At 40.7% G+C, this 18,162-nt stretch overlaps 1 protein-coding gene across 1 annotated transcript in view; it reads left to right on the top strand.

Moving 5' to 3' along the window:
* Positions 1-18,162, top strand: part of dmd (dystrophin) — a 168,120-nt gene that overhangs the window by 117,613 nt on the left and 32,345 nt on the right. The window contains exons 53-67 of the mRNA XM_029840434.1: positions 162-311; positions 400-498; positions 777-876; positions 1,005-1,174; positions 1,404-1,521; positions 2,461-2,672; positions 2,784-2,938; positions 3,277-3,463; positions 6,328-6,500; positions 6,584-6,740; positions 9,764-9,875; positions 10,795-11,063; positions 11,655-11,801; positions 13,506-13,568; positions 16,165-16,228. Coding sequence (XP_029696294.1) covers positions 162-311; positions 400-498; positions 777-876; positions 1,005-1,174; positions 1,404-1,521; positions 2,461-2,672; positions 2,784-2,938; positions 3,277-3,463; positions 6,328-6,500; positions 6,584-6,740; positions 9,764-9,875; positions 10,795-11,063; positions 11,655-11,801; positions 13,506-13,568; positions 16,165-16,228 — 2,176 coding nt within the window. The remainder of the gene's footprint in view (positions 1-161; positions 312-399; positions 499-776; positions 877-1,004; positions 1,175-1,403; positions 1,522-2,460; positions 2,673-2,783; positions 2,939-3,276; positions 3,464-6,327; positions 6,501-6,583; positions 6,741-9,763; positions 9,876-10,794; positions 11,064-11,654; positions 11,802-13,505; positions 13,569-16,164; positions 16,229-18,162) is intronic.

Genomic DNA, 18,162 nt, shown 5'->3' with positions numbered 1-18,162 from the left:
AATGTTAATATTTACAAATTGTGAGAGTTGTGCAGGAAAACCCCAATAACTGGATAATGTAGTTGAAACCAAAATAAAATGTTGTTGATGTAAGTAAATGACTTATTAGCTTAAATCATAAGCAAAGGAGAAATATTCAGAAACATCTTTTTAAATTTTAGGTGTCTAGAGCTCTGCCTGAACGTCAGCTGGAGATCGAGGGTCTGCTGATGGATCTTGAGAAACTTCAGAGTCAGCTGGATGACCTGTCAGCCTGGGCTACCAGCACCAGAACCAAGCTAGAACAAAGTCCGGAGGAGCAGCCACCCAAGGTCGGATAAATCCTGCGAAAAACAATTCTTCTGCATTTGTCTGTTGTTCAGTTTATGTGGGGCCAACTTGTTTTCATTTTTTTTATAGTTAAATGAGGAAGTGCAAGTCAAGGAGCCGATCATTGAGTCTGTTTTAAATCAAGCGAATCAGCTGTACAAGGACAGTCCTCCCAACCAACCAGACAAGGTGAGTAAATAAAACACTGAGAGAAGAATCACTTTTCACTAAATCTACTCCTGCTCTTTCAACTCAACACTAGCTAATTGTCTCAAATCAAATTTAACATCAAATCAAATTTAACATATTAAGATCACTAATGTAAGACAGGGGACACGGCACCCTTTGAATATCAAAACCACTAGAATATACCTGACTTGTTGTAGTTCATGAAATTATAACATAATTGAATCAATTTCATCAGTTAATCAACGCTAACTATTATTCCTCTCTGCCTGTGGTGACAGATGAAATATACCAAGCTGAAGGAAGACTGGATGGTGATTGTAGAGCTGCTGCGGCAGCATAAGGAGAGGACAGCGGAACTGCTCCTATCCAAAAAAACCAGTGAGACTTTTTTTTAGATTCTGTGAATAATTCTGTATAAACAGGTTTATCAGTACGTTATAGGACTTATTGTGTGTGTGTGTGTGTGTGTGTGTGTGTGTGTGTGTGTGTGTGTGTGTGTGTTTCAGGTGAGGCTTTGACAGGAAGTTCCGTGCCTGAATCTGCTGCCCTGGCTCAGTTCAACAAGTCCTGGGCAGAGCTGAGCGATTGGTTGGCCATGTTGGACAACATGGTGCACAACAAGCGTGTGGTGGTGGCTGACCTGGATGACATCAATGAAAATATTGGCAGGCTCAAGGTTTTCATCACTCTTAATCATATTTTTAGCAAAACGAGCAGGGACCTGCAGTGATGAAAGTTGGGTTAGCATTGGTCTGCCGAAGGCTTGCCAAGAGATTTCGTTTCATCATTAGTACAAGCAGGGAAATGTTTCCCATACAGTATTTTATATTGCTATAAATGTTTGGAACACATCTATGAATGTAAGTCTATTGATTTATTTATTTACGTGTCTTCTTATTTACCAGGTTTCTCTACAGGAGCTGGAACAGCAGCGCCCTCTCCTGGAGAAACAGGTCACAGCTGCCCAGAATCTGAAAAACAAAACCAGCAACCAGTATAGCCGCAATGCTATTACAGAACGCAGTATGTCTCATGCATTCACTGACCTCTTCTTCTGTGAAAAATTATATTTTCCCTTGAGAAACAATACCATCTGTTACCGAAACTGCTAGAGTCTCAAGTCTATCCACTCATATGTAGATACACAATTACCCACATCAAGTGGAACAACAATCCCCTGACAGAATATTAATTACTTATTTCACACTTTAGTGTAATGTATGCACAAAAGTTAGTTTTAGTCTGCTGAGAGTAAGCCTCGATATGGAGGCTTGCTCTCAATGGTACCCTGCATTCAATAGAGAATTGAGATGGTGATGAGTAGAAAGCAGCTATTAGGGATCTTGTTTTGGTTTGACAAAAACAAAATAATCCTCTGGCACAGACTGCATACATTTCCTTTCATTGCTAATAATTGGTCCCACTAAGCAGCAGCCATTTCAAAGTTATGTCTGCACATCTTCTGTTTCTCTCTCCTCAAGACAAGTATTATATGTGTGTATCAAATGCTCCCATATTTTATTCTCAGATGACTGAAAGCTCATTTTTATTAAAGCACATCACAAAGCCAAGGCTGCATTTGAAGACTTTTTGTTGCATCGGGATTTATACTGATGAATGTTGGTTTGAGTGACGCAGGGTCTTATTCACAAGAGCCCCGTTTTCACTCGTGTAGCTTACCCCATTGAAACTATCAAATATACTGAATGTCCCAGAAGTTAATGTGAAATCAAATTTACCAAGAAGAGCATGATTTTTGAATATGTAAATGTTTTCATAAGGTGTAAACCACAATATTTATCACACAATGTGATCTAGACAGCCTAAGCCCTTGCTTAAGTTGGTAACATTTACACGTGAACTAGATGGGGCAGGCTATATATCATTGTTTTTCTGGACAGTTAATCAGCCATACATTTGATGATTGTAAATATGTTGAGACCACCTTTTTTGTCCCTGTAGTTGACAGACTTCAAGCACACTGGGAGGACTCTCACACCAAACTCTTGGACAGAATGAAACAGCTCCACAACATGCAGCAGGACTCCATCGACTGGCTGGATGCCAAGAAAAGGGTGGATGTGCACATCAGTCGAGCCAGTGATAGGTTGGAATCCTGGCTTGAGATTACCTACACGGTGGATGAGCTAAAGAAACAAAATGCTGAACTCAAGGTGGGTCTTGAATTACTGACTTTACGAATGCATCAGGTATCTGCAGGTTTAAATTGGTGAGAGAGACAACTACTACATATTTATCACTAACCTGGATTTCCTCCCCTACAGGTCTTCATGAAAGAGCTGCAGCAGTGGCAAGGTCAGGTGGATGAAACCAATGCCCTTGCTGACAATCTGCTGACCTTGTACGCCAATGACGACACACACAAGGTCACCCAAGTCAACAACAACATGATGGCCACGTGGACACACATTAGCAAGCGGTAATGCTGTATGTTGATTATCACCACCTGAATATTGAATGACTTTCTTGATCAGTGTGGAAGTGAAGAGACTTAGTTTAAATGGCCTTACATTGTGTAGCTGTGTAACTTCTGAGCTTTGCTCTTTTTTATTCATTTAGCCATAGTTGTTGTGCAGATGATGCCATCTTGTATGTTCGGGGGCACAAAATTCAAAAGTCTGTAATTTTGCTGTTTCATTTAATTCAACCAAAGCTTCTTGTGCTTGTGCATGTGGGTACTCAGAGTTTTTGTTGTACGAGTGGAAAATTGAATGCGTGAGAGGTTACTTCTGTAATTTCTGCCAAATGTCACTCCAGCGTCTCAGACAGAAAGACAGCTTTGGAGGCAGCTTTGAAGCTCCTGCAGCAGTTCTACCTCGACCTGGACAAGTTCCTCAACTGGCTGACTGAGGCTGAGACAACATGCAATGTCCTGATAGATGCCACCAACAAAGAGAGACTGCCAGAGCAGCCAGCAGCCAAGAACCTCCTGGCACAGTGGAAGGTAGGACCCTCTCACCATGCACATGGATCCCCCTTCCCCAGTGTGCAGCTGGATTTATTGTGGAATTGGCTTTTCTGTTAAAGTCTGTTATTTTACTGAATAACTCAAAGGAAAGTAATTTGGAAGCCAAGCAAAAAGTATATTCATGTTCCCTACCACTGCCATTATTATGCAGAAAAAATGAGCAATCCAGGGCAGCCACATGAGATCAGAGAGTGCTGGGCAAAGTGGTTCTCCACAGATGTCTCATGGAATTGTTCTTCCCCCCCAACCAATATGTTGGTTTGGATGCATTTAAGTACTGTCGACAAAATCAGTAAAAACTAAAGATATAGTTATTTATTCTGGCTGCCCATTTGCAAGCAGTTTTTGGGCTGTGTTGTGGATCATCACGCTCATTTGAAAGATGCAGTTGTGTGAAGAGCTCAGAGCAGCATCACCTTCAAATACTGAGCATCCTGACGGATCAATTTGATTGACAAGTGATCGTAGGAAACGCGAAATGTGGCTGATAATGATGGTAACGGTGTCGTATACGACATTTCGCTCTACGTTGGAGGCACTGCTCATCTTCTTCACAGCTGGTATGAAAGGAATGCTGACAGGGCGACATGGTGTGATTTCATTGGCCACTTGATGCCTGGAAGTCTAATGCAGATCACTCCCACTGCCTTGTGGGCGTTGAAGGGAAGGCTCTGTTCAGCAAGAGAACATATTTTGACCCTCGGCCTTCACCCTGCACCCACGCACATGCATGCATGCGCACGGACACACATGCAACACACAATAACTGCTGCAAAGGGCACACAGACACACACACACACACACACACACACACACACGTACAGACGTTTTTCAAAAGAATGTTCAACTAAGCATCACAAATTCATGGACTTCCTTTTCACATGCAGCTTCCAGCACAACAGCAGCGCTGTGAGCAAAGCTGTGATAACTTCTGTGTTAAATTATAGTTATAATGGCACCAGAGCATTTTAAGAGCAGACAAGCACACGGGCTCCAGTGCAACGCTGTATGCAGATAAGGTTTAATTGGAAAACGAGCACACTAATCATTTTATTCATCCTTTCAAGTTCTTTAAATCTTCCTCCCCCTCTTGTCCTCAGTCTGACTCATGCTTTCTCTGTACTCTAACTCTCCCTCCATCTCCATGACTTTCCCTCCCTTTTCATCTCCAAATCTTTGTCACGCTTCCACACACACTTAGAACGGGATCGTTCTCATGCAGTCCTAAATCGAGTTAATCTTCAGGGAACAGATGGAAGAAAATGCTACTTTTACTTGTCTAGTTTTTGGGAATACTGAGTAAAGTTTTGAGGATGCCCCGCCGGAAGGTCTACCACGTACAGGTTAGGAAGTCAAACTAGAGATTATATTGTTAATTTGTGAAGAATGTCTAGTGTCAAAGAGAAAGGCTTCATATGAATTCTGTATACGGTAAATTCGAATATCTATAAATATATATGTAAAAAATAGATTTTTCTGGAAACAATTATCCGATTTCTATACAGTCCACTTGTGTGTTTTCATGTTTTGAACCTTTTTCTATTTCAACGTTAATTTGTTTCACTCTTGTTTTACAAATAAAAGCCCAAAATCAAACTGATTCCAGGTTCACTGTGGCATTCAGTGTCCCACCAGACAAAAAAAGGCAAAGCCATGTTGAGGAGTCAATAAATACTTAAGCCACCTTTTGGAAAGGAAGGCATCAAAGTTTAAGTTCACAGCACCTGCTCAGTGTTCAAAGACATCCGAATATTTAGATCACAGGAGAAACTACAAGAAATGTTCCTGTAGAATATTTTATAATTTAATATCACACTCTGCTTTCACCGTGTTCACTGCTTTCTATTTGTTCTATTTCTCTTGATGTCCCATTCTGTGGTGCAATGACCCACTTTTCCCTCAGGGAGTATTAAAATTTCATGTTTTCTAATTTCTCTTTAAACCTTCAGCGAGTGCAGTTTCCTTTTAAAGGCTGTTTCTTCTTTAGGGGCCTCTTTTTTTTAAATGCATTTGTGGATTTGCAAATATGGTATAATTTCTAATGCAGTTTTACACAGCAAGCAGTCAGTGTAACGTGGAATTGGAATAAAGATACAGCTCTGGTAATGGCTTTTCAGACAGAATTCCTTTTAGAAAATAGGCATCAATTTTACTATTTAATTCATTATAGCAGTAGAAAAATAAAAATCCAAAAGAACTGAAGTTGCGCATCAAATACATTACAGTGGGTAAAAGTCACGATGTGTCATTAAATATACTTTTCAGTGTGTTTAGTTCCTGGAGCTGTGACATTTTAGGAAAGCTTGGCAGTTAGTCACTTTGTACAGAGGTAATGTGTTCTGCAAAGGTCTTCCTTGTTAAATTATTTAGCATTTAATTTGCATACCCAATCGCCAGTGATTGACATTACATTTCCTGCTGTCTTTTTCCTGAACTTTTGGTATTTTTCACGTTTGTACCAAAATGGTAGTGCTCAGATTCACTTTTTTTTTTTAACTGTATGCACTTGGCTCTCCTGGGGCCTTCTTATCAGAGTATTTACACTAATGGATTAGCGAGATGGGCCCGCCACTGTCAGAGCTACCAGCTTCCGCTGCGATGAATGGTACAACGTGACATTTTGGCGCGACAAAAGGTTTCATCCACCGTGCATTAAGACTTGTGTTACCGCTGAGTCCCAGGGATTGCAGCTTTTACGGAGTAAATCACACTCTCAAATCCCGATCCCATTACGGCACACTCAGTGCAGTGAGGAAAGTGAATTCTTGAAGGATGGCTGCTGCTATTACCAGGAAAATGAAATGTATGCGTGCCTGTGTGTGTGTCTGCATTACCTACAGGACCTTCAGGCGGAGATTGACAGCCACACAGAGCTCTATCACTCTCTGGATGAGAATGGGCAGAGGATTGTAACCTCGCTTGGGGACACGGAGGATGCCGCACTGCTCCGGAGACGACTGGACAACATGAGCCAGCGCTGGAACGACCTACGCACCAAGACTCTCAGCATGAGGTGAGGGGAATCTGGGCTTTCCTGCCAGGGGAGTTAAGAAATGCAAATGTTGTCTGTTATTGAAAACCACGTTTGTTTTCAAGGGCCCACCTGGAGTCAGAGATGGCGCCGTGGAAGAGGCTTCACATGTCATTGCAAGAGCTCTTGAATTGGTTGCGGCTTAGAAATCAGCAGCTGGAGAAAGAACCCCCTGTGGGTGGAGATGTCCCTGCAGTACAGGCACAGCTGGATACACACAGGGTAAGCAGACACATGATTTCAGTTTCCTGGGTATTTTTTGTGTCATTTTTTAGAATAAATAAGCAGTGTTTTTGCACTCTTAGCAGTATTAGATGAGCTGATGGACTCAGAAGTTTAGCCCAAAAAAAATGTGATGTGAAAAGTATTGTTTAAAAAAAGGAATGATCATTTTTCCTGACAGTCTACTGTTTTTGTGAATCTTTAGCTCAATTCGCTAACCAGTACATTAAGCCTGTTTTAATACCTGCATGATAAAAGATGCGGTTCTTTCATTGCAGCTGTTTATGTTTGATGCAGGCTTGGTATCTCTCTGATTGACGTTATGCAAATCAGACCCTGGGCGAATTCAAATATTCATAGAGTTTTAATGGAAAAGCATTTCAGTGCCGTTTTTATGCCGTATGTGTGAGATGATGGGTTCTGCTGATTTGGTCATGCCACTTGTTAATCTGCTGTAATTCTGGACAGTGGAGTTTTTGCATATTGCATTCAAAAAGGGTTTCAATCAAAGAGTTCCCCACCGGGGGTGTATAACATACTCACATATTTGCAGCATCTGCACATAAGCAATATTTTTTGGAATATTCCAGCAGTTTTCTCATTGCTAACCCAGAACAATCCATTAATGACAGAGTTCACTTAATAGAGGAGGAAAAATAATTAAATCAATGCAATGTACAATGTAGAGACATGGATTTAGGACATAAAGAGAACATTGTAGATATTGTAAGTACAAAAGGGCTGAAATAATGTATGTGCCACAGGAAACTGAATTTGAATAATTTTGTCTGATTTGAATTTAATTATTATATTTTTTTTAATTATTGCATTGAAAATTAGAATCTGAAGAGAAAATAAGTCTTTGGAATATTGAGTCCAGTTTCCTAATATTTTGTTTTTTGCTTGTCAAGTAAGATTTTTTCGAGTCATTTTTTATTTTAATTTTTCCAATGTGTCGAGGCTGAAAGAAAATGCAATGAATAGAAACATAGGAATTCTGGAAGGTTTTGTTTCAGACTGCATGTCTCAGCTTTTCAGGGAAGCCAAACCCCTCTCTAAATGATCAGTGTGGGATTCACCACTATTTAACACAACTGATCATTTGAACACCTGTAAAAAGAAAAAAACAGCATTTTACTTGCTTAAAGCGCTGTGCTTTTCTGCCGCTTGTAAAACTGATGCTTTTGATGTGGCAAATGTCCGTATACACAAGTGTCTTAGCGCCACTTTGCTTTTGACGTGTCAATATGATAGTAAGTCATATCCTCTTTTTACCACAGCCCATAAGTACAATATTTCTGAAGCCAATCAGCTGAGAGACCACAGCGAGCCCAAAACAATGGATCCATCAGACGTGCCTGTTGTGTTGCTTTTCTGTATTACTGGATGAAATTACTGCATTTCACATAATTAAATACAGAAGAAGTATAATCACTGTGCCTGTATATGCTCTGCTTCAAAAATATCAGTGTAGAAAATTACTAAACACACCTTAATCAGCACTGTGGGAGACATGCAGTTGCTCAAAAGAGAACTGTGTTTGTCACCATCTGATCACCGTCTTCATTCGCAGGACACTTTGGCCAGAGGATGGTAGGACAGCAGCAGATGTTGTGGCAGGTTGTACTTCCCGAGAGCCCTCAGGAAGCAGTGAACAGCCTCTCGCTGCTCTGCCTTATTTACCAAGCAGTCCGTTATAAAATAGCACTTTTTTTAACCAGCCTTCTACTGATAATTTATCTAAAAAAGTGTTTTAATACTTTATCACAAATAAGTCGTTGTGGCGCTGAAATGGCACCTTTAAGTGATGAGCCCAAACATTTGACCTACGCAGCACAACACTAAAGCAACGAGTCACATGCGTTTTATGTGCACAGCCACCGATCATTCAGGCGGGAGGGGGGGGTTTGACTTCTCATGAGGCACAGTCTGAAACAGAACCTTCTCATTTTCTGTTTTTCAGTGTCACATTTTCTATAAAACTCAACATATAGGGCTTTTTTTTTTTTTTTTAAAAATGACTCAAAAAATCTTGACAAAAGGTGATGAAATTCCAATTTTCATTTTTGTCTCAGGATTGAAAGCTGAACTGATAAGCGTGACAGGGACCAACTTATCCTCTTGTTATTCATTTCAGTGATTCAAATGAAACTACAAATTCAAATTACGTGATTCAGATTCAGTTTCTGGTGGCACATGTTTTCATATCGCAAATCTGTAATCAAAGAAGTTTATCGGTTGCCATAGTAACTCAATGTTCGTGTCATCATCCCTGATAATGTCTTGTTATAACTGAAGGTAAGAAAAGGCTGTTTTATTATGGAATTTTTCAAAAATTAAAATAAAACAAACATGTTACAAAAAATAGCAACATTTACCCCATTTTTGAACAATCAACGCCTGTAGAGAAGCTGTTCTCAAAACTATAAACGGGCAGTGAATGTAGATCTCATCATTGCTCTTCTTTCTCAGTCATCAGTGACTAACATGCTAATCTGGATACTAATATAGTTTGGTGCTCACGCTCCACACTGCACTTATTAGATTGTGCGTGTGTGGAAAACCAATCAGCTAGGAAAACTGTGCTGTATACATAAGGTCTATATCAAATCAAATCAAAATCATATATCCAGTAATCCAATAATAATAATAATAATCTCACATTGATTTTTTTTCTTTGTTTAGGATTTTTTTGCTTAGGTCAAACATCAGTTGCTTACACCATCTATTTTTAGCTTTAATCCATTATAACACTGACTGTGTAGCATTATAATAAATAAATGTATCAACCTTTGACTCTAATTTTTCTATAAGGCATGTGCTACAATACTTTTAACAACAAATGAACTAGTTCTTCATAACAAATCATATTCACTACAGAGGAGAGAAAGGTATTGTACTGTATTATTATCAGTGTCAACAGGATATTGACCGAACAAATGGGCACCATAGCAAAAGACACATTAAAGCGGACCACAATAATTATAAACGTCTTGTGTTTGTGAATGTGTGTGTTGTCACAGGGCTTCAGAAGAGACTTAAGAGCTAAAGAACCGGTTGTGATCAAAGCTCTGGACGATGTAGGAATGTTTCTGTCAGAGTTGCCCAGAGACACACCATCACCTGAGCAGAGGGGTAACGTTCATGTCCAGAATGCTTCATTCCAGGATATTCCCGTTGTCATTGTTCAGATTAGCCCCTTGCAGCATCTCCTAGAGATGTTTTAAAAACCATGTTAGTTTAGGCAGCATTGCACCTTTTAAAAACATTTGTGCTTTTAGAGCTGGCCTGAAAACCCCAGAAATAGCTCCTTAATTACGACATTTTGTTCCATAGCAGCAGAGATTAACTCCAGCATAGAAGGAACTATTCAGGTCATTTAACAGGCCTGCCTTCTGGACAGACATCTGAGTCACCCATTGAACTCTCGACCATGGTAACAAGTTAATAACAACCGCATTCAGAGGTCTAGCGCACACACACACACACACTTGTCTTGCAGCACCTTCTGCACTATGGCAGAAGGTGCCTTTGAGTATGTTTTGAGAAAAGAGCTGAACTTTTACATTGTTCCACCAAAGTTATTCAGCTGCCAATTCTCAACACTGGGTAAACATTCCAATTGGAACTGTGTAGGTTTATCTCTATTTAAGGTAGCAGAGGTGTAAATGCAGATAGATAATATGACTTTTTCACCTCTGAATAACTTTGATCTCCTAAAAAGGGAAATTCAGGACAGAAACAAAGAAAGTAAGTCTACATTTGATGGTTAAAGTTTCTATTTTTTAGCCACCTTTTTGACTTAATTATTGGACTCTTTCTTTCATGTCAGTCAATTCAGGAAATGGAATCACTACTTGTAGAAACACTTTTAACATGACATAAAAAAACGTTCAGGCAATTCAAATCTTACCTTGAAATAAACTATATTTGGACTGTAAATTACCATTAAAAAGTCTTTACTTTAATGCAGACATTGTTGTACTAGAGGGTTAGCTAATATGTGTTCGGGTTCTGCCATTGAATCTTCCTTTCCGTGGTCGTTCTTTCTAAGATATCAGCCCTGAGGAGCGTGCCCAGAATGTGGGCCGAGTCATTCGCAAAGAGGCAGATGATGTGATAATGAAGTGGGACCGACTGAACACAGACTCAGTGGAGTGGCAGAAGAAGTTAGAGCTGGCTCTGGATCGGCTGATGGAGCTTCAGGAGGCAGAGGACCTGCTCGATGGGCAGCTGAGACAGGCTGAAATGGTGAAGGAGGCCTGGGAACCTGTTGGCGACCTGCTGATTGAATCACTGCCAGAGAACATTGACAAAGCCAAGGTGAGGCTGACAAATGGACTTGTTGACGCAGTTTAGCTTTACATTAACATTTGAACAAATAAGGTGGGTTCAATCTACACACCACACATCTACCAGCAACACCAGCCTCAATCATCCATCCATCATCTTTTCCCTTCACGAGGTCACGGCACAAGCATCAAAGCATTCTTATGGTTTGTACCATAAACTGTCTGGCAGATAACAAATGTGCATATAATCAAAATAATGTGATATTAAATGATTAAACATACAAGTATTTAAGGCTATAGGTAGGCTATGACCATATATCCCTTTAAACTAAACTGAGACTGCTAAAGTTGGACCATACACGCTACATGTCATGTTACATTTATCCTGCTTACTGTAAGTCAGTTCAGTGTTCTCCATACATCAGCAAGCAGTAAATAAGCAGAAAAACAGGACAGTACATGATGGATGCATCTGTTTTTCAATGTTAGAGCACTGTAGGTGAGAAAAGAGACTGAACCAACCTAACAACCTGTCTGTGGATCCCATCTGTCCTCTCTGGAAACACTCAAGCAGAAACACTTTGTGTGTGTGTGCGTGTGTGTGCGCGCGTGTATGATGCAGGAGTTCCAGGAAGAGATTGCTCCGATTAAGGATGATGTTACTCATATGAATCAGTTGGCGTCGACCTTTGGTCCCCATGACATCCAGCTGTCGCCTGCCAACCTGGAACGCATTGATGATCTCAACACACGGTGGAGGCTGCTCCAGGTACACAGTAATCCCAAATGTTTGGTATTTAATTATTTACTCTGTAAAGCAAGTTATTACAATATGAAATCTATGTAACAAGGAATTGTTGTCGCGCTCCAACCCCATTACAATCAGGGAAGTCTTTGGTGCTGTTAGCACACAACTAAGTCTAATCTTTCCAGGCTGACTTCTATTTTTGAGAATATCGGTGCGTACTTGAGGGGGATTCAAGGGGATGCAGCATATGTTGGAGATCACAGGGAGCACTGGATGCAGCTCAGTCAGTCTCTATAAACCCAGCCACAGCCCGGCTGGAGGTCCGACAGTGATTCTCGCTGTAAGTGACAGATAGTGGCAATCAGATGCAACTGATGTCCGGGACCCCTGAGCTGAGATGGACACCGCCGTGACAGTACCAGACGGCTGCTCTCTCTGAAGTTAGCACCTGACCAGATGCTTGTGCGCTCAAGTTTCCACACACATGCACACGCTTGCCTTTAAGTTACAGTGAATTTGACAGCAACAGTGTGTGCAGGCAGAAAGAAAGGGGTTTTTTTTTTCCAAGAGAAAGATGCAACAAAGACCAAAACAAATACTACAAATACCAGATAATATTTTAATCTGATTACATGCAGTGATATGGTGTAACACAGTATGCATACATACATATTTTTTTATCAGTTTATTCCAGTTGTTTAAGCTATTATAGTGAGATTTTTTTTGTTTATTTTTTACAATTCTTTTTGGACAACGGAACAAAAAACAGAAAAACAACATCCCCTGAAGACAGAAGAGAGAAAAAACAAACCCAAAAAATAAATAAGTAATAAATCAATGCAAAAATGATTCATTAATAAGTGAATATAAGTGGGTACATAAATAAAAAGGAAAACTAAAGAAACATATAGTTCAAAGTTGGCAAAGGAGAAAGATTAATAATGATTCCAATGAAATAATAGATATTATAGGATGCCCAGTAACCAAGAAGAGGAGCATCAGATGGGATAAAAGCAACATCAGTGTTTTTTTTGGTGAGACTAGCTGGAGTCTGCGCTACCCCAAAGATAAATGCCAGTGGACCAGGTTCTAACATGATATTGAAAAAGCTCAAAAGAACACAACAGAAATTGTCTGTCGGAGATAAACCACATCTATCGCAGATATCAAAATAGCTGTTTTTGGTGAAGGTAATTTTATGGAGAACTTTACATTAGATTAAACAGAGCCGAGTACACGAAGATGTAAAATTTATCGTGATCAGTGCCTGTCTCCACCACGGGTCAGTCAAATCGAACCTCACTGAGGTGTTTTTGTATGACTGAGATGTCTTTAAATGTGATATAAAGCCTAAAATGTCAGAGCCTGGGGATAGCATAAGTGGTCTACTGTGTTCTATGCTGGGCCTGATAGAAGATAAGGATTTTAAAAAATGTGTTTGGACGTTTGGACAGGAAGGACTGGCAGCAGAATGTTTGTCCATCACTCTTAAATGCAGGGTTGTGGATACAAATCTGTGTGTGTGTGTGTGTGTGTGTGTGTGTGTGTGTGTGTGTGTGTGTGTGTGTGTGTGTGTGTGTTACACGCACATTCAAGTCACTTTGGTTAGTTTAGTGTCACGTTACACTTAAAAGGTCAAAGATGAGTGGCCGGGCACGGACACGCTGCTCTCCTCAAATTCTTTCTCAACAGTCTCGCTCCTTTTGTTTGTACAATTGTGATTAGGTTACTGTGGAAACGGGAAAATGCAGCTCAGGCCGAAATGGACTGGGTGATGCAAACTTGAAGGTAATTTCACCATTTGGTTTCCTGTCACGGGGGGCGACTCTAAAAGGAGGACTGATCATCACTTCCATCTTTGTGTATTCTTCATTAGATTCCATTTCAGTGCACACTCCCTCTATAATCCGTCATCAGCGGACTTCTCGTTTAGCGGTTGAAAGGCAGGATTGCTAATCAGTCTGTTCGTCTGTTCAGACCGCGTGATAACCCCTCTCAGTCCCACAGCATCAGTGCTTTCGTCAGAGAAAGTTCAAACTCCTTTAAACTTCCAGTGACGGATGCAGAAGAATCTGTCACTAATCTGTCTGCCAATGCTTGGCCGAGCCAGCTGGAGCTGCGTGCGTTGCCTGGGAACTTTAGATCATTGAACATTATGTCAGGACAGATCCGTGATGATGAACAAGCAGCATCTCCCCCTGGAATGCTCAGCGTGGAGCGTGCTGGCAAGCGTTGATACCAAGGTTTTATGCAAATGATACATTGGATTAAGTGGCAAGTTTGAAAATGTTTCCTCAATATTGCTGTTAAATTTTCATCCTTGGTTTACCTGCAGAATGATCTCAATAAGCTTGAGAGCACTCGTGTATACAACGCTGGCATAGAGAATTTAAAGGATGAACTACTCGACGTTTATATGTGTATACTTTCTTTTTTTTTTCTGTTTCTGACACGTCAACTCCGGAGCCATGCAAGGCACTGGACCAACCGCTGGGCTTAACAGCAATTAGGATCAAGAAGTCAGGCATCCAATGATTGGAAGCATCTTTACATGACAAAAAACGTAGCATTATTTTTTCTTTTTGTGCAGTTCTGCAAAAAAAAATCATTTCCATCGCTAAAGCGGCAGCCGGCTCTAATGTCCTTTGCATTGTGTTGCACGCACAAATTATCGACTGCTGCTGCACAAACAGTTTTTGTTTGTTGTCCGGAGTTTTGCTGACACTCCCAAGAGAATGTCATCACCAAAATAGCTTGGATGGTAGGTGTATTTTCCAAACGGAGAGCTGGACCTTCGCTGTCTTTGTTTACACTCAAAGACTATTTACAGGTGCAATTCAGTATCCTTCACTTCATTTTTCCTTTTCTTTGCACTGAATCCCAATCAACATCCTTTATTGGAAGCAGGATTTTAAGACTGATGTGGTGTGATCAGTGACAAGCCTTCAGATGGATCTGTTCGTGAGAGGAAGTCAGCGGGCTGCTGATGGACTTATCCTCGCCTTCTGCATGTACCTGCAGAGGCGTGCAGATTTGCTCCAATTATCTCAACTCAATCTAGATAGACAGCTCATTCAGAGCTGAAGGAGACTCACAGGAGACAGCATCCTCTCTAATTCCTCCACTACAAATTCAATTATCTTTCCCATGCTTGTCTTTGTCTCTCCTCCACTTTCACCCTCTGTAGCATAGATATTCGTCGTGGCACTCTCAAAATCTCCCTTCAGCCCCTCATTGCATTATAAAGCTCTTCATTACTCAGAGGAGGCTTCATGTCATTCTATTTATACTTTGTGAAGATAGCCTCTATTTTTCTTTGATAATACTGTTTTCTCACCATCTTGTTCTGCACATTTGATTTTTCAACTGTGGTAGGTGACCTGTGCATTTTCTGTTCCAATCAACAACAAATAGTGATGGCATCATCGGTGACATTCAGCTGTGTCATTTTCTATACATCCACTTTAAAACCACATTAAAATCTAGATATTGAAGATATGAGTTAAGAGTCCAAGGGCCTGATCAACTAAGATCCTAAATAACAAGCACTAAATTGTGCGAGCAAACTAAACAAGCAGGGGCCCTGAGTGGGAGTGATGGAGGTGATCGACTATGACTCCATGTGCAATTTTTTGCAGGTGCAAAATTGGTGTGGACAGTGCTATTTAAATGAATGCTGGCTGTCACCATGGAGACACACTAAAAAACTATGCTGGGAGGCACCGGCGCTAACTGCTTTGGTGCGCTGGATTGATCCAGATGCAAGAAAACGTGGTGTTGCACGGAGTTTTTCCATAGAAGATGTGGCTCCTTTTTGTCGCCTGGCTGCAAATCAGCCCTGAGGTCACCCAGCAGCTCAGAAAGGGCTCTGACGGAGAGGGGATATGTCTCCACTCCAGTTTGCACCCGCCTTTCAAACGTGCCAAATATAGATGAAAAACAGCGACCCCAATCAGTTTCAGGTTTGATAAATCCCATTGCGGGTGCGAAACGATAACATTTGCATCTCCTCCTCCCAGTATTTTGCACATTCTGATAAGCTGCATACATAAAGGCAGACACTCTAAATGGATTGTGCGTTCTATTTTGCTCATTTGACAGAGACTAACCTCGGTGCACCGTTAATAGATCAGATTTGCACACACTATCAAGTTTGCACATGTTTTTAGACACAAACTTTTAGTAGATCAGGCCCTAAATGTTGTCTTTTATTAAAGAAATAAGATTTCATCCAATTACTCCTTATATACTCATTAAGATGTCAACAGAATGCAGTTTGTTTTTACAGAAGTAAAGAGAATTTAAGCCAACACAAATGAGTCAAAGTGTTCATCCATGACAAACATCATATCATTCTAATTGTGTTTTTATCTTTCTCTGGCAGATCTCCATTACAGAACACCTGAAACAGCTGACAGATGCTCACAGGGATTTTGGCCTTCGTCACGGTGAGTGAAGTACATCTATAGTAATAAAACACACTTGCACATCATAGTGCACACACTCCTGCCAACAGCCCTCAGGTGCTTGACGGTGTGTGTGTGAGGAAGCGATAAGCAGCATCTCACTCAGTGGCCCTCAATAAGTGATGTGTTAGAGGGTGACGCAGTGTTCCAGTGTCAACAGGTCACTGAGGGACTGAATTAGCAACGAGAAGGAGACCACGCATTCAGCCCGCTACTGTTGGCTGCTGATCGAGCCTCCGATGTTTCATTGATTGGTTTATGCGACTTGTTTTTCTGGTTTTCCCGCTGAATTCAAATAGGACCTAGCACTTAACCCCATATGACCAATGCGTTGGCAGTTGCATATTGATGAAAATCCCAGATTGGCTTTTGCATTGATGAAAGCGGGGTGAAAAACATGCTCTCTTCAGCCCCTGGAGACAATGAAGAACACGGAGGCTGAAGTCACTGACAGTGAACTTACTTTTGCCTTTATTGTGTGTGGATCCAAATGTAGCTTAGCAACAAGCAGCTTAGAGTGCAAGAAGCATTTGCATTCATGTGTCTTTTCTTTGACCTTTCTGAGGCAAAAGATTCCAGTCATTCTTGTTTAACCCAAACACACACTCAGAAATTGCATTTTGATGATCCAGTTTTTCAACAATATTGACCGTATTTTCCTGACCATGAGGTGCAGCCAGCAAGCTGAAAAGTTGAAGAGCATTTACAGATTATGGAACTCGGTGCACACATAAGCATTATAAGCCCCTCCCCATTTTGGAGAAAATTTAAGACTTTAAAGTGTGCCTTATGGTCGCGAAAATACAGAAGTCCGAAATATGATATTCCCCATAAATATGAGTATTCAACAACCTCAAAATAGAAAAAAAGTTTTGTTGTGTCACGTGGGAGGAATAATTTGGCTCCACTGTGTTTGGACACAGAACTCAAGAATGGATAATCTAATTTACCCACTGGGCCTGATCTCAGGGGCCTTTTCGTTGTTCAAGTATATTTGCAATTTCCACAACAATTTGTATTTTTAGTACAATATAATCCTATCATCTCTTTCTCATATCATAGCTGATAACCATGCACTACCTCAACACTAGTCCTACACAATAAATGTGGACCACATATCTCCTTGAAGATAAAAATATTCCCTAATGCTCTGGTGTAGGTGGTGAAAGTGTCAACTTCTGCCAAGCTCAGGTGTCAATCATGGATTTCACCCTTTATTACACCGTAAATATACAATTAGATTGAAAGGAGTTCACTTCCAACACATGACTGAAATAAGAACCACCCACATTAGTTTTACTCCTAATTATATTTTAGTATGCATTTGAGCTAGTTTAGGCTCAGATTTACATGAAATTCTACAACAACTGAGCCATCAAGCAACCGCCTCTTCCCAACAGTTCCCTCTGGATTGAGACATTTTCAAAAATAACATCAATTTTCCAAATTCCAGCAGCACAAATAGGCTGCAATAAAGAATCCCCCATTGTTTCTTTAGCATTTGGTATGGCCCTCGCCATTACTCACAAACAACTTAGACCAGAATATATCAGACATTTGCAGTAACTCTCTGAGCTTGTAGAGGGACGTGTTTGAATACATTTAAGCACCTCCACCTGGAGCCACTCATCAAACAGCAAGCTGCTTTTACACATCAATTCCATTTAGTTAAGGTAGAGCTCGTCTGCAGAACAATTAAAACACAACCAATAACAAACGACTGCTTCATCACATACAGGCTCATGGCGGTGATTAAAAAATGGAAGAGCCACAGGAGGGCTTGTGAGGAGGAGAAAACAAGAGGAATGCAGATGGTAGAGCAGCAAATTTGCTGTTTGAAAGCTCACATCAAGCAGGCGAAAAACTCAAACCTTCCCTGTAGGGAAAAAGAAAAACGACATCCACCACGTCGAGTC

The sequence above is a fragment of the Takifugu rubripes genome, chromosome 8, assembly GCF_901000725.2.
Source record: "Takifugu rubripes chromosome 8, fTakRub1.2, whole genome shotgun sequence".
NCBI lineage: Eukaryota > Metazoa > Chordata > Actinopteri > Tetraodontiformes > Tetraodontidae > Takifugu > Takifugu rubripes.
This window is presented reverse-complemented; position numbering and strand designations above follow the sequence as displayed.